At 43.7% G+C, this 26,089-nt stretch overlaps 1 protein-coding gene across 2 annotated transcripts in view; it reads left to right on the top strand.

Annotated features, from left to right (window-relative positions):
• Positions 1-26,089, top strand: part of RS1 (retinoschisin 1) — a 103,655-nt gene that overhangs the window by 41,832 nt on the left and 35,734 nt on the right. Inside the window, exons 1-2 of one of the 2 annotated variants that reach the window (XM_078656151.1) lie at positions 8,609-8,679; positions 22,695-22,772. In XM_078656151.1, the coding sequence (XP_078512277.1) occupies positions 8,628-8,679; positions 22,695-22,772 (130 nt within the window). In that variant the 5' untranslated portion in view covers positions 8,609-8,627. Of the gene's footprint in view, positions 1-8,608; positions 8,680-22,694; positions 22,773-26,089 lie in introns of those variants that run through there. The other variant, XM_078656152.1, reaches the window with a different exon arrangement.

The following is a 26,089-nucleotide window of genomic DNA, read 5'->3' as shown; positions in this document are numbered from 1 at the left end:
ATGCCAGGTCATTAGCAGCTCTTAGGTGCCACATTGGGCCTTTATCCTCTGCTGTCTGTTCTCTACAGCCATGCTTAAAAAAGCTCACTGGCAGTCTGGTCCATGTGCCAATACCCCGGTGTGGGCCCCAGGGTTCATATTAAGGGTGTGCTGTCTCCTCATTCCTAGCGTAAGACAAAGTGGCAGCTGAGGAAGTCTTGAGATTTACATCAGATACTACCTGTTGCAACTCACAAGCTTCATGCCTCCCCCCCACAAAATCCCAAACAAACAGGGTCACGAGCTATTTTAAACCATATGAATCAAGGATATCCCAATCACCCTCTCATGGAGACAGTGACATGCCTCGCCAAGCAGGATCTCCTGTCCTCTCTTCTGGACTTCAAAAAAGAATTACATGAAGACTTGAAAGCAGACTTGGCCTCCTCTATAGACACTCTCTGCATTGAACTTACCTCAAAATTCATGGCTCTCCAGCAGGATGTAGATTCTATTGGCATAAGGGCACTGGATCTGGAAAGCACTTGCCAAACTCGAACTCAGAAGGTAGTTAATTTAGAGAGCGCTACCATCCATCTGAAAATGCTTCTCCATGCTACGCTTTTGGAGTGTGAGGCCCTTGAAAATCACTCCAGATGTGATAATATCAGGCTGAAGGGTCTGGAGGAATGAGCGGAGGGCCCGGACCTTGATGCGTTTGTGGTAGGCCTATTCTCAGAACTGTTTGGCAAGGGGGGCCCTAAAGTCTAACTGGAGCGAGTCCACTGGGTAGGTTCACTGATCCAAGCAGAAGGAGGACGACCAAGAGATATCTTGGCAAAATTGCACTTTAAAAAAAAAAAAGAAGCTATTCTTCAAGCAACAAGAAAAGTGAATGAAGTATCTTTTCAAGGGGCGTCCTGTTTTATCTTCCAAGATGTTGCTCCGACGACCTTGGCTAGGAGGCAGCAGTTCAGGCCAATCACTGAGAAACTTCGCCAAGAGAACATTAAATATAGATGGACATACCTATTTGCCTCGCCTTTTCCTATACTTCACATAATTTCACTGATTTACCTGAAGAGGCGGCCCTGTTAGGCAGGGAGGAGGGGCGCGCCTGGAGGAAGCGGCTGACCTCGATCCACGGGGCAGATATTTTTAAGACTTTTGACCTCTGTAACTGTCAATTAATGTAGATATGGACAACCAATCTGTATGGTATGCCCTACAGTGGGGACTTTTTGGATTGAAATCTACTCTCTTTGACCCACCAAGGGGCTACAAATGTGGTTTATCAATACTAATATAGCTCACTAATGTTCCTTTCTTCTGTGCTATGCTCATTACCTTACTTATTAGCCACTTCTATGTGAAGGTTTCATGTGGGTAGTATATCTCATGTGCACATTTTTACGGTTATTTAATCTGTTTCTCAAGTATGGGGTAACACTGTCCTCATGTGTATTTTCTCTTATTGTTTCATGCAGAAGATTTTTTGTTATGCACGGGGGTAGGGGTGGGGAAGGTGTTGGCAATACTCAACAAATTTTTCGGGGAGGGCGGGAAGTGAGGGAAGTGAGATGGTCCCATAGATATATACACTTATGACAACAATGGTATTAAACCCATTAATTTGGAAGTTAAAGACCTAAATTCACCAGGAAAATTACACAAACTATGGAAATACCTCACCGATAAGCACTATGATATAATAGCGCTTCAGGAAACCTATTTGAAGCGCAGTAAAGAAACACAGCTTTACCTTACACACTTCCCAATCATTTATCACTTATCCGCACCCACTAAACATTGCAGAGTGGCCTTATTGTTTCACTCCTCTTTCAATTTTCGTCCTCTAAGTAGCAAAACGGATAAAGAAGGGTGATTTTTAATGGTGAAAAGGGCAATATCTGGTAGACTGTGTACGATTTCCTCGAATTACATCCCAAATTCAGCTCAGGTCACCTTCTTCCAATCATTTCTATCTCTCTTGGGGGAGTATGCTGAAGGAGATATTTTACCTTTCGGAGATTTCAATCTCATATGAGACCCACAATTGGATAGTACCTACCCACACCAGGCAAGCACTGGTATCTTCACAAACGCCTTGTAAGATTCTCTACAATCAATGGTCTTGGTGGATGCGTGGCGAGCAATACACCCCAATACTAAGGGTTATGCCTTTTTTTTACATTTCCACCGCTCCTACTCATGACCTGATTATGCTTTCATTACCCAATCTTTAACACAGCCTATTTGAACGACAGACTTTTCATCCTATTACACTGTACGTCCATGCCCCAATCGAGTTGACGTTAAAGTGGGGTCCCGACCGCTATACTCCGCCGCTGGTACTTTGGTGAGTCCCTTACTAGAGATCGTATTTTCAGGGATAAGCTACGTAAAACTATCCGAGAATATTTCCAACTAAATAAGCCCCATGACACCGATTTTCCAATACCTGGGATGCTTTTAAAGTTTTCATCAGAGGGAAATGCTTCGCCCTTTCTTCTGCCCTGACTAAACAGAAGACGCATGACATACTGGCTTTCGAAGTAGAAATTTGTTCCGCAGAGAAAGCACATAAAGAAACACCAACACTTATACATCAGAGGAGGGTCACCACCCTGAGGGGTAAGTTGAAATGCCATCTACTACAACAGAGCTGAGTTCATTCTCTTACTACTTAAACACCTAACACGATAAAGAAAATCAGGCAGGAACCCACCTAGCATGCCAGCTCTGGACAAAACATGAAAAAGAATATCTTAACCAAATCCAGACAAAGACAGGGGTATTCACAAATTCAAACATGACAAAGCTCATGCCTTTCATGATTTTTATAAAAACCTTTATACTTCCGACCTGTCTTGCAAAGTCGCTCAGAAATATTACTTAGCTAAAAGGGAGCTGCGTCAAGTTTCGGCAGCTCAAAACCAGGAATTAGGCAACCCAATAGATGAAGAGGAGGTTCATTTGGCGCTTGCTAATCTTAAATCACGAAAATCCCCTGGACCCGACGGAGTCTCCTTGCTCTTTTATAAAACTTTTTAGTGCAGAGCTCATTCTATATCTCACACTTCTATTTAATTATATAGCCATCAACAAAAAGGTCAATCCCTCAATGAGTGAAGCCCTCATTTCAAGAATTCCTAAACCCAGGAAGGACTCTAAGTATTGCTTATTTTATAGGCCAACAGCCTTACTAAACCTAGATGCAAAACTCTGTACCAAGATTTTGGCCACACGCTTAGAAAATGTCCTCTCTGAATGGATCCACACGGATGAATTGGGCTTCACTCAAGGGTGCCAAACACATGATAATTTGGGACGTCTTATCAGCCTCTCCAAGCCAGACTTTCACTTATACTTCAAAGCAACACAGATGAGAGTTATAGTAGAGTGGTCCCAAAGAGAGTCAGATAAACACTGTCTCCATGTGGACAGGGCAGGGGTGGGTGAATAAATTTGGGATTTTCTGTGGAAACCAAGACATGACCATCCACCAAATGCCTACTTGAGTGCACCTACACAGACGACACTTGTAGTGTGGGACACAGTTGCCCATCTGTCTGGATGGACCTCTTTCCCTTCCCCATATGCCCTTATTCATTTTATCTCAGCTTTCGTCCTTGCCTTATTTCCAGGTCCTTTTGACGCCTGGAGGGAAGGGGGCTGTCTTGTTATCTCAGATTTCCATCATGGGTAAGATATTATTACTTTTGAAAATTATCAACAGGATTTTGGAATTCCATCATCCGAAAGATATCATTATACGCAATTGAAACATTGGCTCTACAATCTGGGATCCGTCAATCAGCCACTAGAGAACTCTTGTCTATTGAGAAATTGGTGCAGCAACTCGGTGGAACCAGGGGTTTAATTTTGTCCCTTTACTAGTACATACTCAAAACTTGTCCTGTGGCCATGCTACGTCCACTTTTGGACGACAATCCTAGACGATCCCATATTAAAAAATCAATGGCAGAAAGTGTGGAAGGATATCCCCGAAACAATCACTTTCCCAGACTTAGAGAGGCCCATTATAAGGTCTTGTTCGAATGGTATCTCGATCCGACTAAACTTAAAACTATATTCCCAGACACATCCGTTCTCTGTTGGAAGGGTTGTGGTCTACTCTGTGATTTCGGGCATATATGATGAGATAGTCTGATTATACAACCAATCTGGGCAGACATTTTAGCACAAATTAAAACAATTTTGGGATATCCCATTCTCGCTTTCCTAAGTTTTGCCCTACTGCGGTTACGTGATGACTCATTGAAACATCAAACTTTAAGTGATCGGGCCATTTTATGTCTGTGCTTGGGAGCTGCCAAGATGAACTAAGCGGCCGCCTGGAAGAAATCTGCAGCACTCTCTATCATCCAATGGCATGCTAGGCTCTGATTGGCAATAACGATGGAATGAATGGCGGATATACTGTTAGATTCTTACAAAAATTGTGACTATAAATGGGGACCATTGGTAGCTTTTCTTTCAGAGGGCCTACCGCTAACTGCCTTTCCAACCCGTAGAAGAGCTTTAAATCTCTTTCAATTTTGGCCCTCGTCAGATTGTGGAGCCTTCTTTTAAAGTGCCCGACTTAGCTGATACCTCTTTACCTGGTGAATTAAATGATTCTCTTTTTAATTTATTTTCCCACATGGCTTATGGTTGGTTGTTTCTTTGGGCGAGGGGAGTGGGTTCAGAAACCACTATATTTGTTTCCTAACTGACTAGCTGACACTATACTACCCACTTCTGAGTGAACACTTCTCCCACCATAAAAAGCACCACCTGATGTTGCTACGAATGGTATCATTCCCCTCAAAGGATTTGACCCCAAAATGGAAACATACATGGCCATCTAAACAATGCCACCTCTGTGGTCAAGGAGAGGAGTCACTATTACATCTATTATGTACCTGCCCTTTTTTACTGAAAACCCGCAAATCCATTCTTCTGGAGATTTTAAGGAATGAACAGATAAGAACATGTAGAGCCGCAAGTATCAGGTGTCTTGGACGACTTTCAATTCCCCTCTCCTGTAGTGCCAGAACATTCTGGAAAATAGCAGCAAAGTAACTGGAAAAAATTGATTCAAGCCAAGCAGCTAATAAATAATCTCCTGGCTGACATTTCTTAAATGTGTTGTAATAGCTGTTAGTTTTTTAATTGTGGTCACGACCCTAAGGCCTTTTTTCTCTCCTATGTTTAAAAAAAATGCTCATTTAAAGTAAAGCGTTTTATGATGGTTTGCCATCCTTTTATGGTTTTTAAAGAACCAATAAACTTTTTTTGACTTGACTTGACTACTACTCACTTCTGTTGAAAAACATTCTATTAAAGCCAGGTCTTCAGCAACTGTGTCCATCATCAGCATGCTACTGTCATGTCAGATGGCTTATCTCTAATGTGTGTTGTGTTAATAAGTGCTTGGGAAAAATTCAATAAAGAGAGTTTGTCCAAAAAAAACACAACAATCCACTAGGTGATGACATTTGCACACATTATCGTTTGTGCGCAGTAATACCAAATGTAATGATCATTTCAATTGAAAATGTGTTGTCTTCATTGGCAGTGCGCTCCCACACCATGCATACTCCACACTGCACCACTCCACTCACTACATCACTCCACTCCACTCCACCCTATGTCCTTCCACTCCATGTCACGCCACTCCATTCTATGCCACTCTACTTCATGACATGCAACTTCACGACATGCCACTCCACGCTATGACCCTCCATTCTACACCACTTACACCCCACTCCACTCCACCCCACTCCACTCCAATCTAATCTTTCAGACTCCACACCAGTGTACCCCATTCTACCACGCCTTACTCCACTTCGCTACTATCCACCCCAATCTATTTTACTCCAATCTACCCCACTCCACTCATTCTACCCCATTCCAATTCAGTCTACCCCACTTCAATCTACCCCACTCTAACCCGATCTATTCCACTCACTCTAACCCAATCTACCCCACTCCATTCAAATCCACCCCAGTCCACTCCACTACAATCCAATTGACCCCATTCCACTCCTTTCCAATGTACCTCACACCACTCCACTCTACATCAATCTACCCCACTAATCTCCAATCAAACCCACTCCAGTCTCCTCCACTACAATCTACCGCACTCCACTCAACCTAACCCAATCAACATCACCCCACTCCAATCTACCCTACTCCACTCCAATCTAACCCACTCCAATTTACCCTACTCCACTCTAATCAACCCCATTACAATCCACCAAATCTACCCCACTCCCCTCCAATCTATCCCACTCTACCCCACCACACCCCACTCTATCACACCCCACTGCAATCTACCCCACTCCAATCCACCCCACTCCACTTCAATCTACGCCACTCTATCCCACTCCAATCTACCCCACTCCTTTCCAATCTACCCTACTCTTATCAACCCAATCTACCCCACTTCACTCTAATCCACTACACTCTAATCTACCCCACTCAACTCTTACCCACTCTATCTCCCTCCACTACAATTTCTATTAAACTCCAATCTATCTTACTCCACTCCACTCCACTCAACTGCAATCTACCCACACCACTCTACCTCAATCTACCCCACTCCAATCTATCCCCATCCCCTCTACCCTAATCTTCCACACGTCATTCTACTCTACCCAATCTACCCTACCCAACTTCTGGTATATCTAGGAATGCGTCAAAAACCATCGGAGTTGCATGGGAACACCCACACAATGCCCATGAAATGCCTGCCCTGAGCAGAGTTGCCTTACTCCAGATGTATGGGTCCACTCAGGGCCAAGCAAAGTGGCCTTGCGTGGCTTCATAAATCTGACTTAAGATTTGCGTCTCTCTGGCACCACATTTCGTGGTGCAAGAGCTACACAAACGAGGTTGGAAATAGTACCCAGAGCGTGCAGAGCGTTTGCATAGTGGAGAGTAGCTTTATTTATTGCACTCGCTGAAATCGGAGACCCCAGGTTCAGAATTACCAGGTGTGATAAATAGCAGCTATTCTGATTTTTCACTCCAAAAATGGGAGGAAATATGCTTTCTGTACTAATATCTGCATGGCTGTGTACATGCTGGGCCTTTATCTTTGTAAATTGGAGGTGGGGGGTTGGTATTTGCCAGGTGCCTTATCGCTTGTGATTGCGATCCCAACACAAGCAGGTTTTTTTGTACAAGGATTGTTAGAAACCAGGACCAGGCTCTTCGAGCAGTAGTGGGACCCCCCTCCCCTCAGCGCCTTGAGACCCTCACGGGTAAGTAGCACGCTTTACAAGTACTCTGATTGATTGATCGATTGACTCATATTTGAGGCTCTAGTGTCAGTGTCCAGTCACATTTGCTTTCTTGTTTTGTCAATGAGCGGGTGTGATATGGGCAGAATGTGTATGTGTCTCTCTGTGTGTTATGGAAGGATGAGCCAAGATGTTTGAGAGAATGCTATAATGAGCGCTCGGTTGGTTTGTAAGACGACAGGAGGACTGAAAGTCGGGGTGTCCATAGAAGATGCAAGGTAAGCAAAATAGGGAGAGGATGTAACGCAGCGCGCAGAGCTGCAGACTCGGCAGCTATGGAGCAGGGTTCGAGTCTCGGCGTCGGCGCAAAATCCTGTGGGGCAGATTTACAAGCCCCTTGTGCCGCTTTTACGCCGCCGTTGCGTCACTTTTGTGATGCAGCGGCTGCGCAAAAGATGCGCCATGGTGCGGGGTATTTACAACGTGACGCATCTCCCAGATGCATCACGTTGTAAAGCCCTGCGCCAGAAGAGGCGTACCATCGCAGGGGGAGGCGTTCCGGTGCAGGAACGCCTCCCAAAAGTGGCTGAGTGAAATCTACAAGATTTCCCTCAGTCACTTTGGGGCCCATGCTGCGTCAAAACCCTGCGCCTGCTTGAAGCAGGCGTAAGGATTGACGCAGAATTGTGCACATAGGACCCCCCTGATCATTGCTGGAGCTGCGTCGCGCTTGCGACGCAACTCCAGCAATGCGCCGCTTTTAAGGCACAGATGCGTGACGCATCTCTGCCGTTTTTGCCCCATGGTGCGCCGCATTGTAAATGCGGCGCATCAAGGTTGGCGGAGCTACAGCGCACAATTACTGGCGCATCCCTGCCGATATGCAGGGATGCGCCAGTAATTGTAAATCTGCCCCTGTGATTTTAGGCAAATCACTTTGGGGCTTATTTACAAGGCCCTTGCACCACGTTTGCGTCATTTTTAACATAGGAAAAGTGGCGCAAGGGCCTTGTAAATCTGCCCCTCTATCTCCTCGTGCCCGCGAACAGCGCCTGGATACCCTCACGCCTTACGGGGGGAAAATGTGCTATATAAATAAACTAATAGACCAACCTGTGTTGTTCCATATGACATCTTAACAATAAAAGAATTTGTGCCAAAGATCACGGGAGTTATTTTATTTGCATCGTGCAATTTCTTAAGATCTTTGGTAACTTATTTTGGGTGTTCTGTGTTTATCGCGTGAGTTCTGGCGATTGCCCACTAGCCCTGGATTACCTTACAAGATAAGGGATGTAAGGCGCTTAATGAGGCGGCGCTTAAGTTAATCTTACATCCTGCTGAGCTCAGCTGCCCACCAGACAGACATAGCAGGCACTAGAAGGTGGAGACAGGATGCATTTCAAGAGAGAAACCCTCCCCCTGGTCCTTCTTCTTTGCTATGGAGGTAAGCACAGCGCCTCCCTCACCGGTCCGCTATTTTGTGGAAATTAAAATGTGTTCTTGACGAGGACCCACATGGGCCACGTGGCAGACGTTCATAAGTGCCGGTGATGACAGTTAAGTGCCGTGCGGAGCACCGGAAACCACCGCCTCAAATTAAATGTAAATGTAAATGTACAGGACTGCCCTGCTCCTCCCTACGTTTCCTTCCCAGGCCCAGTGGCAGGAACGGTGTCCAGCTTCCTGGCTGTGGACAAGGGAGGCAAGTGTGCTGCAGGGTCTTAGTGCCGTCAGATGTGACGCCCAGGATCCCCCACACGCAGGTGCACACGCACACCTGTGTGAGGCACTCTGAAATCGCCAGAGGTCCTTAAGCAACATGGTAATGCATAGGATTTCCTTGCCTGCGGTGTGCAATCAACCCCTTCGAGGGTTCACTCGTTGGTACTGGTATGTTGGGGGAAGGGGGAAGACGGGAAAACATTGTTTAAATTAAAAATGTTACATTCTGAAGAAACAAATTTAAATAATAAGAGGAGGAGTTATAATTACTCCTCGTTTATTACACATGAATGGTCTACCCCCAAAAAGGCATCAGAGATTGATTAAGAAATAGTATCTTATTTCATGTATTATGAGATATGGGAATTAAATGTTTTACAACGTGACACATCCCCCTAGATCTGTCACGGTTTAAATACGGCGCAACATGGCACATGGTTTGCGTCACCACTGCGTAACAGAAGTGACGCAACGGCGGTGTAAATGTGTCGCAAGGGGCTTGTAAATCTGCCACAGTATGTGTAAGGAAACATGCACTGTTGTTATCTGTGATGTAATAGTTCTGTGTGTTTAATGGAAGCTTGCACTGCTGCTGTACTGTGTGTGTGTGTGTGTGTGTGAGGAAGCATGCACTGCTGTAGTACTGTGTGTGTGTGTGTGTGTGAGGAAGCATGCACTGCTGTAGTACTGTGTGTGTGAGAAAACATGCAGTTGTTAGCCATGATGAAACAGTTATGTGTGTGTAACAGAAGCTTGCAGTGCTGCTGCACGGTGTGTGTGAGGAAACAGGCACTGTTTTTACCCATGATATAATTGGTCCGGGTGTGTAACTGAAGCTTCCGCTGCTGCTGTACTGTGTGTCTTTTTGTGTGTGTGTTAAAGCATGCTCTTTTGTTACCTGTGTGTGTAACAGAAGTTTGCACTGCTGTTGTACTGTGTGTGAGGAAACATGCACTGTTTTTACTCGTGATGTAATGTTCCGGGTGTGTAAAATAAGCTTGCACTGCCACTGTACTATGTGTGTGTGGAATCATGCACTGTTGTTACAGCAGATGTAATATTTCTGTGTGTGTAACATGCACTGTTGTTACCTGTGATGTAATAGTTCCATGTGTGCAAATGAAGCTTGCACTGCTGCAGTACTGTGTGTGTGTGTGTGGAAGCATGCACTGTTGTTATGCGTGAAGTAATAGTTCAGTGTGTGTAATGGAAGCTTCCACTGCTGCAGTACAGTGTGTGTGAGGAAACATGCACATTTGTTAGCCATGATGAAACAGTTATGTGTGTGTAACAGAAGCTTGCAGTGCTGCTGCACTGTGTGTGTGAGGAAACAGGCACTGTTTTTACCCTTGATGTAATTGATCAGGGTGTGTAACTGAAGCTTGCGCTGCTGCTGTACTGTGTGTTTTTGTGTGTGTGTGGAAGCATGCTCTTTTGTTACCTGTGTGTTAACAGAAGTTTTCACTGCTGTTGTACTGTGTGTGAGGAAACATGCACTGTTTTTATTTGTGATGTAATGTTCAGAGTGTGTAAAAGAAACTTGCACTGCTGCTGTATTGTTTGTATGTGTGTGTGTGTGTGTGTGGAAGCATGCACTGTTGTTACAGCAGATGCAATATTTCTGTCTGTGTAACATGCACTGTTGTTACCCGTGATGTAATGGTTCCATGTGTGCAAATGAAGCTTGCACTGCTGCGGTACTGTGTTTGTGTGGGTGTTTGTGCGTGTGTGTGTGTGTGTGTGTGAGGAAGCATGCACTGTTGTTATGCGTGAAGTAACAGTTCAGTGTGTGTAATGGAAGCTTGCACTGCTGCAGTACAGTGTGTGTGAGGAAACATGCACATTTGTTAGCCATGATGAAACAGTTTTGTGTGTGTAACAGAAGCTTGCAGTGCTGCTGCACTGTGTGTGTGAGGAAACAGGCACTGTTTTTACCCTTGATGTAATTGATCTGGATTTGTAACTGAAGCTTGCGCTGCTGCTGTACTGTGTGTGTTTTTGTGTGTGTGTGGAAGCATGCTCTTTTGTTACCTGTGTGTTAACAGATGTTTCCACTGCTGTTGTACTGTGTGTGAGGAAACATGCACTGTTTTTATTTGTGATGTAATGTTCCGGGTGTGTAAAAGAAGCTTGCACTGCTGCTGTATTGTTTGTGTGTGTGTGTGTGTGGAAGCATGCACTGTTGTTACAGCAGATGCAATATTTATGTGTGTGTAACATACACCGTTGTTACCCGTGATGTAATAGTTCTTTGAGTAACTGACGCTTACACTGTTGCTGTACTGTGTGTGTGAGGGATGCATGCACTTCTGTTACCTGTGTGTGTAATGAAAGTTTATAATGCTGTTGTACTGTGTGTGAGGAAATATGCACTGTTGTTACCTGTGAAGTAATATTTCTGTGTGTGTGAAAGAAGCTTACACTGCTGCTGTACTATGTATGTGAAGAAGCATGCACTGTTGTTACAGCAGATGTAATATTTCTGTGTGTGTAACATGCACTGTTGTTGTCCCTGATGTAATAGTTCTCTGTGTAACTGAAGCTTGCCTTGCTGCTGTACTGCGTGTGTGAGAGGAAGCATGCGCTGTTGTTACAAGTGAAGTAATAGTTCTATGTGCGTAACAGAAGCTTGTTCTCTTGCTGTGTGAAAGTATGCACTGTTGTTACCCATGATGTAATAGTTCAGTGTGTGTAAAAGAAGCTTGCTCTCTTTCTGTGTGCTTAAGAAAGTATGCACTGTTGTTACCTGTGATGTAATAGTTCAGTGTGTGTAAAAGAAGCTTGCTCTCTTTCTGTGTGCTTAAGAAAGTATGCACTGTTGTTACCTGTGATGTAATAGTTCAGTGTGTGTAACAGAAACTTGCACTGTTATGTACTGTGTGTGTCTGAGGAACTATGCACTGTTGTTACGCGTTATTTAATAGTTGTAATGAAAGCTTGCAACACTGCTATACTGTGTGTGTTTGAGGAAGCATGAACTGTTATTACCTGTGTTATTACCTGTGTGTGTAACAGAAGTTTGCACTGCTGCTGTACTGTGTGTGTGTGAGGAAGCATGCATTGTTGTTACCTGTGATGTAATAGTTTTGTGTGTGTAACAGAATGTTGCACTGTTGCTACACTGTGTGAGTGTGTCAGGAAGCATGCACTGATGCTGTACTGTGTGTGTTTTTGGGTGTGTGTGGATAGATGTATGTCGTTACAACGCATGCTTTTACTACGCATGCCTTTACAACGCAGGTTTTACAACGCAAGTCGTTACAACGACTTGCGTTGGGGGTGCTGGATAGTGGAATAGTTTAATTTACTATACCAACTCCAGTCCCCGTGGATAGTAGGGAAGGTTTTGGATAGTAAATTAAACTATTCCCTATCCTACAGCGCCCCCAGCATGCCCTTTTGTTAGCTGTGTGTTAACAGAAGTTTTCACTGCTGTTGTACTGTGTGTGAGGAAACATGCACTGTTTTTATTTGTGATGTGATGTTCTGGGTGTGTAGAAGAAGCTTGCACTGCTGCTGTATTGTTTATGTGTGTGTGTGTGTGTGTTGAAGCATGCACTGTTGTTACAACAGATGCAATATTTCTGTGTGTGTAACATGCACTGTTGTTACCCGTGATGTAATAGTTCTCTGTGTAACTGAAGCTTACACTGCTGCTGTACTGTGTGTGTTTTGTGTGTGTGTGTGAGGGATGCATGCACTTTTGTTACCAGTGTGTGTGATGAAAGTTTACAATGCTGTTGTACTGTGTGTGAGGAAACATGCACTGTTGTTACCTGTGAAGTAATATTTTTGTGTGTGTAAAAGAAGCTTACACTGCTGCTATACTATGTATGTGAAGAAGCATGCACTGTTGTTACAGCAGACGTAAAATTTCTGTGTGTGTAACATGCACTGTTGTTGTCCCTGATGTAATAGTTCTCTGTGTAACTGAAGCTTGCCTTGCTGCTGTACTGCGTGTGTGAGAGGAAGCATGCGCTGTTGTTACAAGTGAAGTAATAGTTCTATGTGTGTAACAGAAGCTTGTTCTCTTGCTGTGTGCTTAAGAAAGTATGCACTGTTGTTACCCGTGATGTAATAGTTCAGTGTGTGTAAAAGAAGCTTGCTCTCTTTCTGTGTGCTTAAGAAAGTATGCACTGTTGTTACCTGTGATGTAATAGTTCAGTGTGTGTAAAAGAAGCTTGCTCTCTTTCTGTGTGCTTAAGAAAGTATGCACTGTTGTTACCTGTGATGTAATAGTTCAGTGTGTGTAACAGAAACTTGCACTGTTATGTACTGTGTGTGTCTGAGGAACTATGCACTGTTGTTACGCGTTATTTAATAGTTGTAATGAAAGCTTGCAACACTGCTATACTGTGTGTGTTTGAGGAAGCATGAACTGTTATTACCTGTGTTATTACCTGTGTGTGTAACAGAAGTTTCCACTGCTGCTGTACTGTGTGTGTGTGAGGAAGCATGCATTGTTGTTACCTGTGATGTAATAGTTTTGTGTGTGTAACAGAATGTTGCACTGTTGCTACACTGTGTGAGTGTGTCAGGAAGCATGCACTGATGCTGTACTGTGTGTGTTTTTGGGTGTGTGTGGATAGATGTATGTCGTTACAACGCATGCTTTTACTACGCATGCCTTTACAACGCAGGTTTTACAACGCAAGTCGTTACAACGACTTGCGTTGGGGGTGCTGGATAGTGGAATAGTTTAATTTACTATACCAACTCCAGTCCCCGTGGATAGTAGGGAAGGTTTTGGATAGTAAATTAAACTATTCCCTATCCTACAGCGCCCCCCAGCATGCCCTTTTGTTAGCTGTGTGTTAACAGAAGTTTTCACTGCTGTTGTACTGTGTGTGAGGAAACATGCACTGTTTTTATTTGTGATGTGATGTTCTGGGTGTGTAGAAGAAGCTTGCACTGCTGCTGTATTGTTTATGTGTGTGTGTGTGTGTGTGTGTGTGTGTGTGTGTGTTGAAGCATGCACTGTTGTTACAACAGATGCAATATTTCTGTGTGTGTAACATGCACTGTTGTTACCCGTGATGTAATAGTTCTCTGTGTAACTGAAGCTTACACTGCTGCTGTACTGTGTGTGTTTTGTGTGTGTGTGTGAGGGATTCATGCACTTTTGTTACCAGTGTGTGTGATGAAAGTTTACAATGCTGTTGTACTGTGTGTGAGGAAACATGCACTGTTGTTACCTGTGAAGTAATATTTTTGTGTGTGTAAAAGAAGCTTACACTGCTGCTGTACTATGTATGTGAAGAAGCATGCACTGTTGTTACAGCAGACGTAAAATTTCTGTGTGTGTAACATGCACTGTTGTTGTCCCTGATGTAATAGTTCTCTGTGTAACTGAAGCTTGCCTTGCTGCTGTACTGCGTGTGTGAGAGGAAGCATGCGCTGTTGTTACAAGTGAAGTAATAGTTCTATGTGTGTAACAGAAGCTTGTTCTCTTGCTGTGTGCTTAAGAAAGTATGCACTGTTGTTACCCGTGATGTAATAGTTCAGTGTGTGTAAAAGAAGCTTGTTCTCTTGCTGTGTGCTTAAGAAAGTATGCACTGTTGTTACCCGTGATGTAATAGTTCAGTGTGTGTAAAAGAAGCTTGCACTGTTATGTACTGTGTGTGTCTGAGCAACTATGCACTGTTGTTATGCGTTTTTTAATAGTTGTAATGGAAGCTTGCAACACTGCTATACTGTGTGTGTGAGGAAGCATGAACTATTATTACCTGTGCTATTACCTGTGTGTGTGTAACAGAAGTTTGCACTGCTGCTGTACTGTGTGTGTGAGGAAGCATGCACTGTTGCTATCCATGATGAAATAGTTATGTGTTTGTAACAGAAGCTTGCAGTGCAGCTGTACTATGTGTGTAAGGAAACAGGCACTGTTTTTACCTGTGATGTAATAGTTCTGGGTGTGTAACTGAAGCTTGCCCTGCTGCTGTACTGTGTGTGTTTTTGTGTGTGTGTGTGTGGGGGAAGCATGCACTTTTGTTACCTGTCTGTGTAACGATAGTTTACACTGCTGTTGTACTGTGTGTTAGGAAACATGCACTGTTTTTACTCGTGATGTAATGTGCCGGGTGTGTAACTGAAGCTTGCGCTGCTGCTGTACTGTGTGTGTGTGTGAGGGAAGCATGCACTTTTGTTACCTGTCTGTGTAACGATAGTTTACACTGCTGTTGTACTGTGTGTGAGGAAACATGCACTGTTTTTACTCGTGATGTAATGTGCCGGGTGTGTAACTGAAGCTTGCACTGCAGCTGTATTGTGTGTGTGAGGAAACATGCACAGTTATTACCTGTGAAGTAATATTAATGTGTGTGTAACATACACTGTTGTTACCCGTGATGTAATAGTTGTGTGTGTGTGTGTAACAGAAGCCTGCACTGCTGCAGTACTGCACTGCCGCTGTACTATGTGTGTGAGGAAGCATGCACTGTTGTTACAGGAGATGTAATATTTCTGTGTGTGTAGCGTGCACTGTTGTTACCCGTGATGTTGCACTGGTCTCCAAACAGGCATTAAAAAGAGCCTATTTGCAATATGTGGACTAAAATGGCCTCTTTCTTGGAGTTCAAAACTGACTACTGATTTGAATAATTTTGGACGAGATGGAACCCCCCCACCCCCATTCCAGAACACTGTACTTAAAGTTCCGTCTAGGGTTCCTCCCAGTTCGAGCTTTTACCACTGCATGGAGGTCTGGGATCTTGAATCTGACAAAACATGCCCTTTCTGCCCCGGGGTGACCGAAGTGGTTGAACATGTAATTCTATTTTGTCCAGCCTATCATGATCCTAGGAAAAAGTGGATTTTGCCACTTTGCCGTAGTTTGGGTCAGAGGACTTACATGATCGCCCTTAGAATACTCAGAAGTAATACACGTCAGTGCATTGTCTTTGCAGTCTCAAGGTATTTGGGGTCAGATTTATGATGGGAATGCGCCACGTTTGCGTCACGCAACTGCGGCATAAACGTTGCGCATCCCTACGACCCATTTACAACGTGACGCATCTAGGCAGATGCGCCACGTTGTAAAGCCCTGCGCCACTTGTGGGCGTTCCGGCGCAGGGTGGGCGTTCTGGGGCAGGTGCGCCTCGCAAAAGTGGCTGAGTGAAATCTATAAGATTTCACTCAGTCACTTTCAGGCCAATGCTGCGTCAAAACCCCTGCGCCTGCTTGAAGCAGGCGTAGGTTTTGACGCAGCATTGTATAGATGGGGCACCCCCGAGCCTTGCTGGAGCTGCGTCGCGCTTGCGACGCAACTCCAGCAATGCGCCACCTTTACGGCACAGATGCGTCACCCATCTGTGCCGTTTTTGCCCCATGGTGCGCCGCATTGTAAATGCGGCGCACCATGGGTGGCGGAGCAGCGGCGCAAAATAACTGGCGCATCCCTGGGGATGCGCCAGTTATCATAAATCTGCCCCATGATGTCTATGTGGAGGTTGAGACAGGAAAAGGTGTCCCCCTAATGCTGCGGTGTACTTAACGTTTTAACATTTTATCCTGGTTTTATTGTAATATGCTTAGTCTGATCTTTTTTTCTCTTCTATATGCTTTGCATTTTTATTCGTTTTGATATATTTTGTATTTATGTATTTATTTTGCTCTTTTGTGGCCTTCTAGGCAGAAATTAAGATATGGACTGACCGTTCCATTTGCAAGTAATCAGGGCACACTGCCTGTCCCATCATTAATTAATTGCGCTACAACTAGCCATTACTTAATGCAATTCAAATATAGCACGCCTGGGTACCAGGCGTATTTGATGTTGCTCAGTTATATAACAGACACCCTTTCCCATAAATCCCCCTTAATCTGTGTTAAGGACAGGAATCCAAACGTGTGATCCTATTAGCTGATGCGAGGGGGCGTGAACATAAGTGAATGGGAAAGGAAGGCTCCCTTCAAAGTCACGTGGGAATCTTTAGCACCTCCACCCAGACAAATTGGCTTAAGATGGGTTTCCTAAAATATCCTCCGCCACGAGCTTGACAGGCTAAGGCTCCGAACACCAAACACATCTTGTTTATTTACAGACATTGGATCTCTTGCCTGTCTGAATATTTATTAAATCCGCTGCTCTGTCTCCCTCATAGCTGTAAAGTCAGGTACACATAAGGTTATGACCTGAATAGTTTTCTACCCACACAGCCAGCATATTTAATTCCACATTAGCTTAATATACATATATTCTAAATAACAGGAAGGTGTAAGAGCTATTGAACAAAGCCCTTTAGCCGAGCATAGGCTCCCTGAAAGCTGTGCCCGCCCTTTCCACCCCGCCTTAACTGCTTGGCAGGGCGCCTATGTGAAGACTCAAGTTAGAGGGTGCACCTCCCCACAGGGACATGGTTATATGACACAACCATGCATGCCTAAACCACGCATTCTATAACAACGTGGTCAGAACAACAAATGCGTCTTAACCAAGCATTCCTTTACCACGCAAGTCTTTACAACGATTTGCCTCAGGGAAAGTACTGGACTTTGGAACAGTATAATTTACTATTTCAACTCCAGTCCGCGCAACAGTAGGGAAAGCGTTGGGCTTTAAAGTCCAACGCTGCTTTACCTAACGCTTGTCTTTGTAACGACATGCGTGGTAAAGGAATGCATGACGCATTCGATGTTCCAACCGCACTGCAAAGGCAATGTGTGGTTCAGCCGTCATTGTAATTGCTGTCTCCACAGGGACATATGCTGTGTTTGATCCGCAGCAAATTGTTGTTCAAGTTAGGAAGGCCTCCTTCCTCATTGAAGCCTATGTTGTATCCAGGGCTTGAGAAATCTAAAAATGTCATTGTTTGGGTCTTGCTGAAAGAAAGGTTGGAAACCTTTAACAACCTGTAACAACTGCTGTCCGTTAAGCATTGCTTGGTTTATTTTTGAATGGTAACATTGACTTGCTGTCCATAACCAAAATATGGCTCTCTAAAGACAGGGTCAAGAGCATACAGGATCAGGGCCGCACTGGTAACTGAAACCGGCCCTGGCAAACTGCTCGGCCAGCCCCCCTGTGGGAGGGTGCGGGGTGCATCCGAGCTGTTTCCTAGGGCCGGTTTCGGACGATTTTGTTACAGGGGGGCGATATTGCTGGCCCCTGGTAACAAAAACGATCTCCCAGGGGCCCAAAACCGGCCCCCATGCTGGCGGCCCACCTGGGAAACGCCCAGTGCCTGCTATGCCCAGTCCGGCCCTGTACAGGATGCAGTCTCAGACTCCTAGAGAAAAGTTCCCCAAATTGATCGGACCAACTTATTAAAGAACATTACTAGGAGATCGCGATGTATGACTCCTTAAACAACTGTTAGCTAGACGATTAGTGCCAACTTACTTGAGGCACATAGTTAGCATGGGTCCCGTCAGCTAGGTTACCAGATAGACATCTTGCCTCTAGGATGTTTTCCCTCTAGATTGGACCCAGGTAACTATCATTTATGCCATTGCTGGAAGAGCTCTCTGGAGGATGAAGTCCACCATACAGATATTGATTTTATATAGGTAGAGTTCTCGCTCTTGATCACAAATAAAGCATTTACACCAAACACATCCCGAAATTCAAAATTCATGCCAACCTATGAGTGTCTTCTACACTGCTCCATATCCAACCACACTGTCACCAGTTCTTACTAATGTACACACCACCATCATAGAGCCCAGCATTCTTGAATACTCCTATATACTCAGCAGCAAGCATCCAGGGATGGCTCCTACACTATGGCGGAGGAGCATCACTCCACTGAAAATTAAAATGATATTAAAACCATTTTATAATCATTTTATTTTTCTTACCTTTTGCAAGCAGAGGCGAGGTTGGGGCGCGGCCATGCTGATGAGCGAGGAGTTGTAGGCACTTATAAGTGCGCATGTAAGTTTGGCCGGCTGTCTTAGGTCATGCGCACTTAGGTTTCTCCGACCCAGCTGTGTTGTGCAGCTGGGTTGGAGAAAAGCTGCAAGCTCCCTGTTCCTGAGCGAGCGTTAAATCAGCCCGGTCAGGCCAATCCAGGCTCCGCTCTCATACTACTAGGTATAGCATGAGAGCAGCGTCTGTATTGGGTGGGGAACCTGTGCAGTGAAGCCCATCCACTTCCAGGACGAGAGGAGCAACGAGGCAGCCTGCAGTGGGATCAGAGCAGCAGGTATGTCTTTCTATTTTATTTTTAAGACCCAACCCTAAGCACTTCCTGTACTTACCCTACCACTTTACTATAGCGGCAGTCACTACTACAAGCATCACCTACAAATCACTATCATATGGGACTTTCACATTTGCTACAATTCACCTAATAATCCCAGGCGGGTCCCCCCACACAAACAGAGAAATACTACACCTGAAATGATTAGTAAAAAGGCCCAAACACGCAGCAGGACAGGTTTTCTTCTTGGGTAGCAAAATGGCATCATCCTATCAAACTGCAGTAAGGAGGGGTGGCGATCTTTGCCTGCACTTTTATTTGAATTTCTGAGTAACCGTGTATGTTCCAAAGTGAACTTGACAATATGTAACCCAAAGGATGTGCTCCATGTTGATTTCGCGGAGTTCACCAACAGAGCACAAGGGTTTGCCAGGCAAGTGTTGAACCCAAAGAGTAGACTATTCGGAGTGCTGGGTCGCTACCTCAGGCTTTCGGGAGACGGACAGTTGATGGTTGGTGGCAGCCAGCTAGTGAAGATTGTAAAGAGGGTCACAGGTCTTATTAACCGTTCACAGAAAAAGGGGTCTACAGACCTCCTGCATGGTAAATCCATTCAGACCGCAATCCCATATCTGAGTTCCTTCATTTTCCTCTTGCTGTGTATGGTGAGTTGTGAGCCAGGGTAAATATGTTGTGGTTGTGTTCTTATATTCCCCAGGCTGGGTGTACTTAGGTGTTAAGCATGGTGTTGTCTCCAAGGACATTTGATTGCAAAGATGCCCACCAGGGCTGGACTGGGAACCCAAAGCAGCCCTGTCAAATGTTGTCGGACCAGCCTCCCATATAGTGCATAGTGAGCGAGTGGGGTTTGAGAAGACCCCCCTCAAATTGTTTTTGAATAAAATGGTGAATGGTGCACTCTACCATAAAATGTTTTATTATAGGTCCAAGTACATTAACTTTTAAAGCATAGTAAATAACCTTGTAGTGCACCAGGATACCCAGTCACACCCACAGATATTCTTGCAGAGAACACCAAAAATAAGGCAAACTAGTCCCTATATGGTGCGTGGTTGGTGGGCGAGTGCAGTGAGCAAGCCATACCACTGCAAGGGGGCTCAGAGGCTCTACACCAAGAAAAGTTTGAAAAAATTGTATAAATAGTGCATTTTACAACACATTTCTCATTACATATCTAATGTACTAACTTTTAAAGCATAGTCTATAATGACCTTAGAGAGCACCAATCTACCCAGCCATACCCACAGACATTCTTGCAGAGAACACAAAAGAAAGACAGACCAGAGAATAGAGAACACAAAAAATAAGAAAGATTGATGTCAGGTTGAATATTGAGGTCTATGACAAAATTACAAGATTCAATAGGGCATATTTAAACAGCCATTATCATGCATTACAGGGAGGTAACATGACCTCTGAAAAAAATGCGACACTTATGTGCTATTGAACACGCATAACATAGTTTTCTTTCTTCTAAACATAAGCACTTTCTTATGTTTTTCAATGTTCTGCCATGACCTTATATGATGTGGTAATGCAAGGAAGTGAGAGAAATGCATTTAATCAGCTCCCACTCACTGTCAGTAACCAACGACGACTCAAACAATGACCAAGACAATACAACAGGTGCCAAGGACAAGCCAATATCGATCATCAATCCCTGCTGTGTATTTATAATATAGCCTTATAGCCCGCTGGCTAGTGCTATACCAGTTGTTAAAGGCCACGAACCAGAGTTATTGGCCCGGGGCTGCAGGAGACGACCTATAACGGGGAGAGGGTCTTTAAAAACCAGTATACCCCAAGACAAAAGGGCTATAATGCTATTAGAACATTTCACCAACTAAGGGTAGAATGTTCTAAATTAAAACGGGGGAAACAAGAAGACAAACATTGAAATGTTGGAGTTACGGGCTAATACCAGCCATTATAAGCCCTGAGCTACTTTATGGTCTTCAATGGAGTGCTCAATGTTCCAATGTTCTAATTACAATTTAAAGCAGCCTAAGAGGCGCTTGGAATATAACGGTGCATTTCTTCGTGACAGGTATTTTATGATTATTTTCCCCATACTGTATAGTATTCAATATTATATGTTAGGTGTTTATAAAATGAGGCGAGACACACTATGTGTAAAGTGTGGCAAACCATATCTGCTTTAAGGATAGACGTACATGCAGTGAATTTATTAAAAAGTGTATTTACAGGTAGCAACAGCTGCTCATAATTACTTCCGGTTCAGGGGTACCTTATTCAAATGTAGGCATGTAACCAGGGCAGGCTTTAGTTGTGTGTGGTGCCTTATTTCTTCTGGCACTTTCGATTGGCTTATTTTGCGGTCTGCCCTGGCCGCAAAGGCTGTCCCACTGCAAACCAGAATTGCAGGTCCATATGCCCGTGAATGGGTGTGAGTGGAACGACGTGCCTGTATGAACCGGACACAAGTGTGGCAGCAGTTCAGCCTCGCTGGAAGCAGCAACCCATTGGGATTTTTAGAAAAACAAAAGGAGTGTGCAGTGGCAATCACTATGATTTTAAACTTACCTGAACTACCTATACCATGATGCAGTGCGGCCACAAGGGCGGGACTTACTTCACCTATCGCGAATGCGATTGAATCTGCACAGCTGTTTCTCCATGTTTGTCAGCCAGTGAAAAGGGATTCTGGAACCCGAAATGCGTTTGACAGAGGACACTTGGCTGTGAAGGCTTCGCAGGGTATGCTGCTGTCTGCTCAAATAAAAAGGTGAAATCTAGTCATGTGTGGTACCTTCTTCCTTCGGGCACTTTCGATATATATAGATATATATATATATATATATATATATATATATATATTCACTGAAAAAGCCATAGGTTTCAGGCCTGATATAGTTAGGAATTAGCATTTAAAAAACCTTAGAAATTCACTTAAAAAACTATAGATTTTAGGGGTGTTATAGTTAGCTGGACATTTCGCTCATACAAAACAATTGAAATTCCTCCGATATAGTTAGTTGTACTAACTATATCTCGCGCGCCCGCAATCCACTGCTGATGATGTCACATATTACATCATTCATGACATGGAAGTTTGGGATATATATATATATTGATTGTGTGGGCTCGAGCAATCTGTTTCGCCTGATTCCGTTCTTTTGAATATATATATATATATATATATTGACAAAAATAACCAAAGGTTACAGGGATGTTATAGTCAGGAAATAGAATTAACAAACACTTCTCTTTCCATTCTTTGTAACACCGTACATCTGGATGCAGTTAATTTCACATTGTGCAACATAAATGTCTACTATACTTGTTATCTATGTTGTGAACATTTACTGTTGTATGGCGCACTGACTCAGATTTTCTGTATTGACTTGTTATCTTTGATGTGAACATTTACTGTTGTAAAGCGATTGGATACCTTCGGGTCTAGCTAGTACTATATACAATTCTCAAATAAATAAATAAATTGTCGCACCGAGTGCCACCAGCGCTAAAGCCGGCTCTGCATGTAACATACAGCATTGTATTTTTAAGCAATGTGGCAAAAGAGAAATAATAATCTGATCTCTTTCTTCCTAAGCAACAAGCAGTGCCAGGACAGGGGACCAAGCTGATGAACAGGCTACATTACCTGACATGGAAAATGCCACGAGGAAAGGTCTGACACCAACAATCTCTCAAACATCCCCATTAAATCAAAATTCTCGGGGGTGCCTAATCGTTTGTGGACAGCAGGAATGGAGTTTCCATAAGGTGTAGTAAGGTGGCAGAAGCCCAACTAAAGGAAAAGTTAAGAAAAGTCTTTTTTAAATAGGTCATGTTGAGTGCTCCAACAGCAAAATACAATTTTCCCTGAAGCACCAAAAATGCTTTGACCGTTACTACTGCTCGTTTAAATACCCTGGTATAGTAGGGATGTCACATATGTGTATATACAGCATGCCTCAACTAATAAATTAGTGATTATTTAAATTTACAGACCGGTTGTAATCGGGAAGTAACATTGAGTATTCCAGTATAACTCAGCAGGAATGCCACAAGCTTCAGCTCTGGCGTGCCCCAACTCATTCGCCTCTGTATTCATTTATTTAATTTATTGTTTTTTTAGTGAGCCTATTCATGTAGCTCAGATATTGTATTGGATTGTTGCATGAAACCTGGAGGTATGTGCTCAGCATGTGTGGTTATCAGAGGTGCAAAGTGCCTTTGCTTAGCTTAAGGGGTTCACATACTAACAATTTAATTCACTTGTGGGAGTAGACAGGTCAGTGCTTAAACTGACCCGGTGGATTCCGGTGCTCAGCACCGGCACTGAATTGTCAGCACTGGCTCTAGTGACAGTCCACAACATGGTAACGCTGTCTGAGATGAGCACAACAGCTGTGTTTATTAACCTCAAAATGTCATATGAAATGAATAATACCTGCCTCTCACAACATTATTATAGCTTTGTATGGTCTGAAATTGTCTGAATTGTCACACTTGTAGGAGTGTAATGGTTAGGTGATATGTTGCTACTTTCATTGGCAGCACTTGCTGGGGGACTGCCCTGTGCAGGCTGCAGTGGCCTTCCAAAAAGGGCCCTGGCACTTAATTTAGTTTTACAAATTAAGCACCGGCTCAGGTAGCTCAGTTGGCAGCAGGGAATGGTGAACATTTAGGTTTACAATTCCCTTCATACATCATTGCACAGAAGGAAAAAGAAAAGAGATGCAGGGGAATTTAATTTCAGAATATCAGTGTAAAAATAGAGAAGTATACAGTGATCTCCGTATAAAATGAAACATCTCAAAGACATATATCAATTTCAAATGAGGTGGATTCAAACCCATGGCCAGCAGAAGATACAGATCTATAAAGGGAATGTTCAGTCCCTTGTACTGTCTTGATAGATAAATTAAAACAAGAGAAAATGAATAGAAAATAAATGTAGAGCTTACGAAAAATTAAAAGTGTATAGAAATAATGATGAAGTAATTCAATGTGAATAAAACAAAAAACAAACTATGGCAAAGGCAATAGGTTTCATCTATGCAAGATTTGTTGATTTTGTCAATGTTTTTTAGACATGTTGCACAGCAGCAGGAGGAGGGCTGGGGAGGGAGCAACACAAATGTGTTGGCGGGGAGGGACATGTGCAAGTGCGAGAGGTGGGGGACAGTTTAGTGCCATGCAGACACCATGGCCCACATTTTTTTTAAAAAGTGCAGTGGAAGGACACAGGCCGCAAATAGGAACCTGTGCTAGGGCCATGCTCTGCGGCAGGGCAGAATGCAGGAGTAGGTGAGCAGCTGGCAGGAAGCATAAGACTTGACCAGTAAGAGGCAAGTAAACAAGAGTGACATTGAAGCCAACCAATGGGAAGTATTGGTAATTAATGGGTGGGATCTAAGCTTTTCTAAAAAATAAACATAAGCTCCTCTGACAGTGCATGCGCGCTTTAGGTTAAACCTAAATACAGTTCTGCTCTACGCCAAGAATTTCACAGGTTGGTCATGGGGAGCACTGTGTACCTGGGAAGGGCTGGGAATACAAAAGGGTAAGAGGACACAAGGGCACACAATATGGACACAGAGCACACTTAAGCAGTCACATCACTTCATCGCAATCAATGTTGCTAGATATACTTAAAAGTATAGAAATCATTCAATAACAATTGTTAGAACATTGGAACGTTGGGAGCGCCACTGAAGACAATGGAGTGCTCGGGGCTTCTAATGCCTGGTAGAAGCCCGGAGCATCAACATTCTAATGTTTGTTCACAGCTGTTGCTGTGAACAAAGGCATCACGGAAATGGAGGGGATTTCAATCCCCTTGGGCTCCGTGATGCCTTTATTTTACACATTTGAACATTCTGCACTCTAGTGGGAGGAATGTTCTAATAGCCTTAAATACTCTTTGCAGCGGGCTCTACTTGCAATTAAAAGCCCACTCCCTTGTTAAAGGACCTATTCGAGCAGGTCTTTAAAGGCTATATTAATAACAATAAGAAGAGCGAGGAGGTCTCTGTACTGGGTGGCTGAACCTCAATATTTTTCCAGCTGTGAGCCAACAGGTATAGGGTACTAAACAGGAGCAGGAGAGGGACTGCCACATTTATTACCAATTCATCTCTCTTCCTGAACCCTGTCCTTCAACTATGAAGCGCTCCACCCCCCACGACAAGACCCTTTAACTAACGCCCTCCCTTACAAAAAGAAAATTAAAGTTCACTCCCCTAACCGGGGCTAATATAGCACAATACAACAGGAAATTCTGTTTTGATCCTTGTCTCATTGAACCTTGTAACTTCTTGGGGTGGTCTCAATGCATTGTGTTGTAATACACAAAAAACAATATGCTAATTGGGCGCTAGAAGGATATGTATGTAGTTCTGAAGCCAAAATCATGTATGATTTAAAGCGTCATCCGTGTATTACTGTTAGAGACAAATATTTCATGCAAAACCAGAGAAAAACAAACTCATGATAAACAATACCAAACTGTACAGACTAAAGAGTGTCAGTTAACTTCTGGAGAAATAGAATAGTGTGAATTTCCAGGTCCGGGGAGCAGAGACGTATTAAGGCATGGGAAAAGTGGGCTCTGGCCCAGGGCCCCAACCTTTCAGCAGGCCCCTGATGGAGCCAGCTGTGTTCTGCAGATAATCTTACCCTGGTGACCTTAATTAATGCTTAAATGGATTGTTTTAATTACTGTTTTCCTTTAATTTATTTTTAATGCCGGTGATGTGTGAGAGTCTATTGCGGAACTTTTGCAGAGAAATGTGTTTATGTTTCATGCAATGTCCATAAAAAGTTTATTTTAGAACAAAACAAGGCATCACACATGAGAAATGGGACGGTGTCACAGGGATTATTTACAGTAATATTAGTGAGATGCTTCTGTGTTACAATATTGAAAACACATATCACTGTCCCTGAATATTAGTTGTAAACACATTTAGAATTTGGATGTGTGTCTGTGCGCTCAGT

Source organism: Lissotriton helveticus, chromosome 8 (genome assembly GCF_964261635.1).
Source record: "Lissotriton helveticus chromosome 8, aLisHel1.1, whole genome shotgun sequence".
Taxonomy (NCBI): domain Eukaryota; kingdom Metazoa; phylum Chordata; class Amphibia; order Caudata; family Salamandridae; genus Lissotriton; species Lissotriton helveticus.
Note: the sequence above shows the minus strand (reverse complement) of the source record. Positions and strands in the feature narration are given on the sequence as shown.